General features: G+C 29.7%; 1 protein-coding gene across 1 annotated transcript; it reads left to right on the forward strand.

Moving 5' to 3' along the window:
• Positions 1-326: 326 nt before the first annotated feature.
• Positions 327-6261, forward strand: LOC139849802 (GDSL esterase/lipase At5g14450-like). The gene is made up of 5 exons (XM_071839424.1): positions 327-549; positions 1141-1350; positions 1454-1626; positions 5432-5705; positions 5798-6261. Exons 1-5 carry the CDS (start codon positions 327-329, stop codon positions 6055-6057), a joined length of 1140 nt encoding a protein of 379 aa, XP_071695525.1. The 3' UTR covers positions 6058-6261.
• The last annotated feature ends 5455 nt before the right edge of the window (positions 6262-11716 follow it).

An 11716-nucleotide genomic window follows, 5' to 3' on the forward strand; every position in this document is an offset into this window, starting at 1 on the left:
TCTATTTTTGTAAGTTACGAATGAATAATTGTATTCCTAAACAGAACTACGACAGCTAGCTATACCATAAGTAATTACTTAATAAAATAACTAAACATGTTACTCTGAAACATTTGTGTTCACATTAAAAGAAATACTCTTAAAATGGTCAATACAATGTCATATTCGTATCTGCATTTTACAGCTTGAATTCTAAAAATATTAAAATAAGGTTGGTGAAAGTATAGAAGTTAAGGTGACATTTAAGCAAAGGGATCAGACTGGTGCGTGAGTATATAAACAAATAAAGGACCATTGAAAGAGTTGCTTTGAGTTCTGTATTCATCATGACATTCATTCTAATTATTTTCCTCTTGTTGGCTGCCCGAGTAGCTCGGTCAGATTCTTCCACATGTAACATACCGGCTATATACAATTTTGGCGATTCAAATTCTGATACTGGTGGCATAGCCGCAGCGTTTTATCCCCCGGGACCACCTTGTGGTGAAACCTTCTTCAAACGGCCCGTTGGACGAGGCAGTGATGGCCGCCTCATCATAGACTTCATTGGTATGAAAAATGGTTAAAAATTTTGAATAATTTAGTGTTGAATAAATTATATAGATTTTTTAATGACATACTTTAAAAATGTCATTAACATGCATAAGAATAAAAGTGTTTTACATACCTAAGGTTTTTTGGGGCAATATGATGTCTCCCCTAATGGATCACTAAGCGACTCCAACTTTTGACTATTTTTAATTAAATTTAACAATTGCAGCTACATCATCGTCGCTATAGATTTTTTTTTTTCGTTTTATTTTCATTTGATCAAACTTTGAAAATAATAAGAGTGGACTATTATTGGCGACATGTCATCACAATAGGTCCTCACATTAAAAAATTTTAATTATCTTTTTTCTGTTTTATTAAATTCGAAATAAAAAAATATCCCGCCATGTGTAATGTGAGGACGTGTTCGCGACGATTTTATCGTCACCATAGATGCCGACATTTGGGCTATATAGCGGTGACATTCGACGTCATTAAAAACCTATTTTCTTGCAGGTTGACTTTCAGTTAACAAAATTCAAAATATAATTATCGCAACATTGTACTTATTAATGACTTTCTTTTTGTGTTATGATGTATGATCATTAGCTGAGAAACTAGGGTTGTTGTACTTAAGTGCGTATTTGGATTCTATCAAAGCGAATTACACACATGGTGCGAATTTTGCAACGGGTGGTGCAACCATTAGGCGTGTGAACGAATCATGGTTCCTAAATGGTGTTAGTCCATTTTCACTTGACATCCAAGTTGAGCATTTTAATCAGTTTAAAGATAGAACAACTTATCTATACAATCAAGGTAACTAATAGATATCTGTTGAACACATATACACATTATAAAGATAAAGTTGATATCATATACTATTTACTAACTTAACAAAAAGTACCATTGTTTTTGGTAGCCAAGGACGAATCTCAAAGAATAAATTTACCTAGACCGGACGATTTCGAGAAAGCTTTATACACCATCGATATAGGCCAAAATGATCTTGCCTACGTTTTTCGAACATTGGGTGTTGAAGGGAGCAGAGTTGTGATCCCCGATATTATTAGTCAGTTTGGTGCTTCAGTTCAAGTAAGTTTGTTTTGAAGTTTTGTTCTGTGTTCATTTACATCGTTTTGTTCATATTATTAATAGTTGACACACCTGTATGTTGCTTGCAGTTACTTAACTAACTTAGATGGAGTAAATAAAAAGCACAAAATAAATATTACATCTTTACTATTACTTCTTTAATTAATCTCTTAAACTTTATGATATAAGCTACATAATCAGCCATTTTGAGTTCCTGCACACAATTTAATTAGGTGCTTCATTTCTCCTTTAAAATTGTATCCCCAATTTTATTTGATTACTTTTACAATATCTGAAATCAAACTACCACAATTTCTATTATCAATACCTAAAATACAACACCTTTATGCATATATATATATATATATATATATATATATATATATATATATATATATATATATATATATATATATATATATATATATATGTATATATATATATGTATATATCTATATATAAATATATATATATATATATAGATATATACATATATATATATATACATATATATATATATATATATATATATATATATATATATATATATATATACTATCTATTAAAATTGTAAAATGATGATGTCATCTAACAATGTTAAAATTATAATCTAGGACACATATCAAAATTATAGCTTACTTGCTGATGTCATAATTCATTAATTATTATATATTAAATTATTAAAATATTAAATAAATTTTTAAATGCAAGAATTTTTTTCCATAATTATCTTAACGCAAACGTATCCTTATATACAATACGTCAATACATATATTTTTTTTTATAGTTGATATCATGTAACTTATCTATATCTCTAGTATGATAATAGTACTAACTTTATGATAAAATATCTTCATGATCATATGTACTATATTTGAAACATTACATACAACTTTATGATAAAACACTCTATGACCATATGTACAAACTTTAAAACAAAATTGTATAATTTTTTACAAAACACTCCATGAACATATATACATTTTGAAACATATTGTATGATCATCATATAATAATTGTATTATAATTTTTCTAAAAAAATTGAAGAGACATTTGCTATAACTAATAATTATTATTAAAAATATAAATATTCAATTTGAAGCAAACTTTATAATTATTTTTATTATTATAATTACAATTACAATTACAATTATATTTAATTTTATTATATTATTATTATTCAAATATGAGTTCTCTTTATATGATTAATTACATTACATATGTATGCGAAATACATATCTCAAGAAAAGATTGTAATGTAGATTTTTATGAAGAAAAAAAATAGTAATTGTGATGAAAACTAGAAGAGAGTGGTGGAAAAATAAATGTAATTCATTTATGCTGACAAAGTTAAGTATATCAATAAATTTGTAAAAACGACAAATTTTTTAGTCAAAATCCGTGATTTCACGGGTCATTAAACTAAATGACTAGTATTTACATTCACATAATACCTAAAACATATTATTAAATTGTTTCGTTTAAATAAACCCGTGATTTCACGGGTTATTTCACTAGTGTATATATATATATATATATATATATATATATATATATATATATATATATATATATATATATATATATATATATATATATATATATATATATAATGAAAATATTCAAAGAGAACTAATTTCTTGAGAGAAGTGGTTCCTTTTTACTTGTGTTAGTTTATCTTGTGAGTTTACCGTGTGAATATGAGTATGTGAGTGTATCTTAGTTTTGCTTCATCCAATACATATTTGTCTTTAAACTAGTGAAATTACCCGTCGAACCACGGATTTATTTAAACGAAACAGTTTAATGATATGCTTTAGGTATTAAGTGAACGTAAATGCTAAAGTCATTTAGTTTAATGACCCGTGGAACCACATAGCCCGACTAAGAAACTCGTCAGCTGAACATTTCATCAAACACCTAAAATGTATATTAAACAATTAACATCCAATCATAAGAGATAATATTGGTTGTTATTTTATTTTAAAAGTGTAAATTAAAATATAAATTTAGAATTGATTTCCTTTTGTCTCGCTTTTATACCTTCCAGTACTCGATTCAAAATAATTAATTAAAATAATTCAATGTTATTTAATTTTAATAATTAAAATAATTATTAATAAGATTTAATAATAATAATTAATTAAAATAATTATTAATGAGATTTAATAATAACAATTAATTAAATAAGATTTAATTTTAATTTAAAATTACTTAGATTAATAACATCACCCACCATGCTTAGATTTTTTTCTTTTTCTTTTTTGATTTTTTCTTAACAAAGGAATTAACCTAATAATGACATCATCGTTATAGGATTTTAATAGAAACTATAGATGTGTGACATAGATTCACTTAATTACTTTTTCCTTCTATACCCAATTTAAGATTATACTACGTATCACCATAATTATAATGATACGTGCTTTAGTTTAAATCATCACTATAATGATCCTGCCCGCCACATAAATACGTTGTGATATTTAAAATGTTAAAAGTAAAAGTTATTACTATTGCTAGTAATAAACAAATCCTAAACTATTTAAATTTTCATCTTAATATATCATCAACAGAAAATAAAAATAGAAATCTAAAGGTTTTTCGTAACGACGCATGGGCTCCTTCAAAGATTATTAATGAGGTTCAAGTTATGTCTTTTGAATGGGTGAAAAATCGTTCGAAAAAGTTTTGTGTGTCTTGGCATCAATGGCTTTTAAATCCGTATAATCCTAGTGTGGCGCAAGTGAATATTGATCCGGGTTGATAGATGCTTTTTTCGTGTTTATACTTTCTCTAGTTATTGTTTTCTCGTATAGCGTGTTTACTTTTTCGTGTCATGGTGTTGTGTAGCTGCTTTGGCTACCTCACCTCCCCTTTTGTACATATTCCTGTTTTTAATATATTGTTTGTTTTTTAAAAAAAAATATATATATATCATCAACCGAATATAGATGGGTCGATCACGCTAATGTGGGACTTATTAAAAGAAATATACGGATCATCTAGTATCAAATCGCGATCCACCAGAACTTAATGATAATACAAGTATTAGAAAATCAATCTCAGAATGTGTGAAAAATTATTTTATTATATGGTATCAGAGGGAGACCGCCATCACGTGTGCCTCCATCTCTTTATTCCAAGACCGAGTCGTGCCGTCATAGTGCCGCAGTCTCTTTATCCGAGACCGAGTCAGACCCTTTCATGTGCCGCCATTCTTTATCCCGCCGACAAATCTCCAGAATTCTAAAAATTCTTTTCATTTTCCTTCTATTACTATTCTTTCTTCTTATTTTTCCCCCTAAATCTACCTCTCAATTATTCATCACATAAAAAAAATCTCTAACATATCTATTGTCTTTTCTTTATTTCCTTATTAAAAAAAGCGTAGATCATTTTTCCTTTTATATAGATCTTTGTCGTGCTCGGTTTGTCTATCACTTGTGTCGTTAGGATAACCTTAGAAGAAACATAATCTGTCATGCTTGCCTTGCACACCACTCGTGAAGTTAGGACATCGTTTGAAGAAGCATTATCAAGAGCGTGGTCAAAATGGAAAAATCTAAAACTGGACACTTTGACTAGGACTTATAGAGTAATAAACAGTGTAGTATATGCTTCATTAATGATAACTGTAATTAGTCAATTGGCTAAATTTTCTTTTAGTGTCTTTAGTATAGCATTGTTATAAGTTTCTATTGGTTCGTTTCGTGACCCTTTCATGTACTTGAGTACTTGGTGTTTTTGGTGTGAATGAAATTTCCAGCTTTGCAAAAGCTAATTGGCTAATTTTGTTAATGCGTAGCAATTGTACTGGAAAGGGGCCAGGTCATTTTGGATACACAACACAGGACCTATAGGATGCTTGCCTGTCACACATGCCAAGATTCATGACCCACCCTCAGGTTACCTTGATGATATTGGGTGCGTCAAAGGTCAAAACGTTATCGCAATGGAGTTCAATAAGAAACTTAGAGTCAAAGTAGCTAATCTAAGGTCAAATCTCCCGGAAGCTATGTTTATATACGTGGACATGTACTCTGCAAAGTATCAACTAATTAGCAACGCAAAGAACCTAGGTACGTCTACAAGGCTGAATTTCAGTGGATCGGAATATTTTGTTTTATGTTTTATTGGTTTTAGTTTAAACGGTCATTATCAATTATGATAGGATTCGAGGAACGGTTCACAATTTGTTGTGGGTATCATGATCTTGACGAGGATGTTTACTGTGGGAATAAAGGAAAGATCAACGGAACTGAAGTGTTCGCTGGATCGTGTAAAGATCCAACAAAGGTCATAAGCTGGGATGGTGTACACTACACTGATGCTGCAAACCACTGGATTGCTACCCAAATAGCAAACGGGTCGTTTTCAGATCCACCAGTGTCAATTACTGAAACATGTCCTAAGCACATGTCAGTGTTGTAAAATGAAAACATTGCCATAACTGATACGTAATGAAACAAACTCATTGTTCTCGAATAGATATTGTCATATTGGGCTTCCATAAATAGGCCGCTACATGAAATTATTTGGTACTCCGTATAAATTACTCCGTAAAGAGCTAGTTTGTTATGTGTCGTTTTCGGTACATATAATTTTCTTATATTTTTCGGGCATTGTATTGATTTTTCTTTTTAAATTTAAAGGCAGGGTCTCAAAGTGTAGCCAGTGGCGATTGAACCTGGATCACTTTTGAAGATTCTCAAACATCCAACCAGTAGGTTTCTCAAATAATAATATGTGAATCTCGAGTGCAATGTTTCACAGCCCCATTACAGCATTATTTAACTTTGGCTCGTCATATGTTTTAGTTGTGCACGACCTGAGAACGCCCTGTCAGTGAGTTTCTCAATCATCTATCACTTTGTCATAGTCAACATACATTATAAACTGAATGCTCAAATTCAGTATGAGCCACTGTTTTCTAATTTCAGTTTTCTAATTTCAGGGACTTGACTTTAGTTGTACTAAATGCCTTTTTAACTCTATTCGTACACAAATACTAAGGAGGTAGGAAATAAATTTGGTGTAACTTTTAGTTCTGGTGGCACTAAGGGTGCGTTTGATAAAACTGAATGATTTAACGTTAAATGGTTCAAAATCTGAATGATTCAAAGCCTCTGAATAATGTTTGTTCTGAATGAAAATAAGTTGTTTGATAATCATTTTGAATGAACGATATTAGTTGACTAAAATTACCTTAATAACGTGTTACGTGAATAAAAAATTCAATATTCATGTTGGTTAAGTGTTCTGGCTATGATTTGAGGAGAATATTACTAAAAATTTAAATTTAGACTCTTAATGGTTAAGAGAGTGTTTTAGCTCTCTTCAGCAGTGAATTCTGAACCATTCAGCACCATATGTCATTCAGAGGCCAGAAACAAACGCACTGAATGCTGAATAATTCAGCATTCAGCGCTGAATCATTCCATTAAGAGGCAAACAAACGCACCCTTAACAATTATAAGGAGGTAGGGATTTAAATTTTGGTTGGGCTAAGATTGTTTAAGACATGGTGTTTTAGTTGGGCTCAACTATTACTCCGTACTTGATACTGGGCTAATATAAATTTAATCACTTTGAATTGTTGAGCTAAACTGATTTAGACTTAAAATATATTTACAAAAGGGAAATTCGCCAAAATACACGTTTTTTCAATATTTTCGTTCAAAATACACCTTTTTTTAAAAAAATTGTCTTTTTACATCATTAGGTCGACCAAGTTTTTGGTCGACTACCTCATAACATGGTCGACCACCTCTTTTTCAAGGTGGTCGACCAGCTATTGTCAAAGGCCTGGTCGACTACAACACAAGCTTGGTCGACTACATAGTCGACCGTCCTTACATTGTGGTCGACCTGGACGAAGTCATCAACATTTGGTCTCATTGCGAGGCGTTGACTTAAATATGCCATGAACGACTCCAAGTAATATCTCTAAAATAAGCAAATGCACAGCGGAAGGTTTCTTTCATACCTGAGAATAAACATGCTTAAAAGTGTCAACCAAAAGGTTGGTGAGTTCATAGGTTTATCATAACAATCATTTCAATATCTTAATAGACCACAAGATTTCATATACACAAACATTTTAATAAAAATATTCTAAGTAGTTGAGCACTTGGTAACCATACTTAACATTTAAACAACGTCGCATATTCCCTTTATTATGAAATCTCACTACACCGTACCAAGTGTAGTCACCGAAACGAAGTACTGTGCAACCGTTGAATACTGGTCGTCCAGTCCGGTTGGGGTTGTCAGACCCGATAGATCTATCAACAGGATTCGCGTTTACAATACCCATGTAAATAGTAGTTACCAAGCTACAGGGAAATATGCCAGTGGTACAACTCAACGTAGAATGTATTTTTAGGTACTTGTGTCTATTTCGTAAACATTTATAAAAGCAGCGCATGTATTCTCAGCCCAAAAATATATATTGCAAAAGCAATTAAAAAGGGAGCAAATGAAACTCACATGATGTATTTTGTAGTAAAAATACATAGAACGACATTGAACAATTATAGGGTTGGCCTTCGATTCACAAACCTATATCATTTATATATATATATTAACACATATAATTAACATGTAATAATAACCAAACTAGTTTATATATATTACTTATCTAGTTTAGTAATATATTTGTTAATTCAAAGGTTATATATTTATTTTGTATATTAATATTTATACATGTGGTTATATTAATACATATATATTTATATACTTATATGTTAAATCAAACTTTGTTATATATAAATATTTATGTAAATAAAGTTATTATGTTTGTACTGTAATAATAATAATATAAATGATAATAATAATGATAATAAAAATAATGTAAATAAAATTATATATAAAAATCATATTAATGAAAATAATAATAATAATGATGGTAATAATTTTAATCAAAATGTAAATTTTAATGTTAATGATAATAAAAATAATAATATTAATAATATTAATATTAATGATAATACTAATTAAAATGATAATAATTTTAATAATAATACAAAATGATAATAATTTTAATAATAATACTAATACTATCATTTAATAATAATAATAATTATTATATATTAATGTTGAAATCAATGAATTTAGTAACCTTAATGATAATAATAATAATAATAATAATAATAATAATAATAATAATAATAATAATAATAATAATAATAATAATAATAATAATAATAATAATAATAATAAAAAGAATGCTACCTCACAAGAATAAGCGAAAAATAATTACCCTTGCCCGATTTTGAACCAGAGACCTCTCATTCCACCATTTTCCTTCTAAACCAATGAACCTTTAAGTTGTTTTTAATTTAACTTGCCCTTTTATTATTTTATTAAGTATGAAACTGTGTATCATTAATTATATCCATCCCGTCATTTACCAAAGTTCCTTAACATCATGTCTTCGGCCCAACGGGCATACACGGCCCAACAACAAATGCGAAGCCCAACAGAGAGATATTAGTCACGGTCCAATGTTTCTGTTGTTAATTAAAAATAATTTTTCCATGGCCGGGGATTGAACCCGCAACCTCCTGAACAACGCAAACACCCCTTAACTATTAAGCTGCCATTAACATTTCTGTTTTATTTACTAACTTAAATATATTTATCCCGTTTTTATCTCAGTTTCTATTTCTTTTTCACAACACAGCATCATCATTTTTTTTTTATCCTCTATCATCATTCTCACCATTATCATTATTATTATAAAGAAATGGAAACAGGAACACACGAATTTTATAACAACAGAATCATCATCTTTAGCTTAATCATCATCGTTAATCTTCATCACTTCACATCCTTGTGGGTTCATGAAAGTGACTCTTATTGTGAGCTCAAACATAAACGAAATCATATAGCAGCAAAACAGTAACAATTATGGTGTGTGGGTTGTGGTTTTGTTCGAAGTAAAACAGAAGACAAAGGTTAGAGAGAGAGATATTGTTGTTGATGGTTGGGGTGGTGTTGTTGTGATATTAAACCAAAACAGCAAACGTGTATTAGCTAGTGGTGATAGAGAGGAAATAGTAAGTGGGTTTCGATAGGTTGGTTGTTAGTCTCATCAACGAAACAGAAACATACCCTGCAACAGCCAAACGTGGCTTGTGACTGTGGTTTTCAACCAGAAATAGCGAAAAGAAGCTGCAGCAGTGATTGTAGCAGTTGGGTCACGAAAAGAAACAGTAGCCTTCGTATCATCATCATCATCAATATATCATCAACTAATTATACAACTTATAGTGCAACGTTATCTTCTTCGCGTCCTTGTCACAATAACAAAATAGGTGATAGTAGTAGCAGTGGTTGTTGTGAGTCAAAATAGAAACATTAATCGATGGTAGTATATGGGTCGATGACAAGTTGTTGATGATGGATTGATAGTGGTTTTCGAAGGTGTGCAGAAAATAGAAGAATCGAACAGGAGTAGTAGATTATTTCGATAGCAATAATTTAAGGGTGGTGTTGGAGGTTGACGGTGATCTCAGTGGTGGTAGGGTGACGAGTGGTGGTGTTAAGGTTCTCGGTGATGGGTGACGAGAGGGACGGTTGAGAAAGGAGAGGGAGATAGAGGTGTGATTCTTGCGATGTTTATAGACATATATCTATATGCATATATGTGTTATATGTATATAATATGTGTTTGAAGAAAACAAAAATATGTACAGTAATCTCGATTTATATTTTCAAATTTACGGATGAATTATAGTTTGATGTTGTTATTAGTTGCCTTCAATCCAATTAAGCATAGTAAAATCCAAATATTTATCAATTAAGTACAGTTATAATATAATATAATAATAATAATAATCAAATAAGAAAACGTGTAAAAATATGATTCTCAAATAATTCTTGCTGACAGTTTTCCCCGAGTGACTATATCGTGTCCATTGCTAAACAGTTAACGTATAAAAGTGCTCCTAAAAATCTCAAATTTTTAGATTAAACATATTTAATTATTTCACTCATTACCTGTTTGAAACCTGATAAAAAAGGTGCGTCTAATATTTATTTTTAGTTTCAAATAATCTATACGGAGTATTAAAATTCAACTCCTCAAAGTAAAAATATTTTTAATAAATCTAAACCTTACATATCTTAATTATGTACCAACATTTTATTCCAACGTCTCATAAGTTCGAGTCTTAAACTTGTTTAATATCGTTCATAAAAATTTACCTGTCATTCGAGCTCGATCCCAACTAAAAAAATAAATATTTTTAAAATTGATAAAATAGATTCTAAATATGTTTTTAATAAAGCTAAAATTGATATGACCTATTTTCGGATCATCGTTTATTCTAAAATCACGTAAGTTCCTGTTTAACTCATTTACTATCAATCGAATAATAATTGAACATTACCGTCGTTTACTAAATAACTTAAAAATCACAAAATATATATTTAATATACTTTATTTACATAGATGTGTTTTAAATACTAATTATCATAATATCATATTTTTATTTTATTTTTACATAATTAATTTTAATAACAACATATAATACATCAAATTATTATTTATATATATATGCACACATATCTATTTACAATTAATCGTTCGTGAATCGTCGGAACTAGTCGAAAGCCATTTGCATATACGAAACAGTTCAAAAATTTTGAGACTCAATATTACAGACTTTGCTTATCGTGTTGAAATTACACTATCGTATCGAGAGTTTGATTTAAAATTAGTCGAAATTTTCCGGGTCGTGACAGTACCTACCCGTTAAATAAATTTCGTCCCAAAATTTGAATGTTATCGTCATGGCTAACAATAAAAATGTTTTCATGACGAATATGAGTTAATAAATAGAGTTTTATCATTATTAAGTGACATTGATAAAACGATTCAATTATGTGGAGCGTACGAATGAAGCTGTCACAAAAGATTGAGATAGAGATTTAACTTTTTGACGTAGTCACGGTGGATTTTCGGAATTCAAGGAATTTAAGGAAATCTTCTAATCAGAAGTAAATGTAATAGCATGATTTATTAGTAGACTGTTGGAATTACAGAAGAACAGAAATATCAAAGAAATATTTCCGTGATATGCTT

The sequence above is a fragment of the Rutidosis leptorrhynchoides genome, chromosome 5, assembly GCF_046630445.1.
Source record: "Rutidosis leptorrhynchoides isolate AG116_Rl617_1_P2 chromosome 5, CSIRO_AGI_Rlap_v1, whole genome shotgun sequence".
NCBI lineage: Eukaryota > Viridiplantae > Streptophyta > Magnoliopsida > Asterales > Asteraceae > Rutidosis > Rutidosis leptorrhynchoides.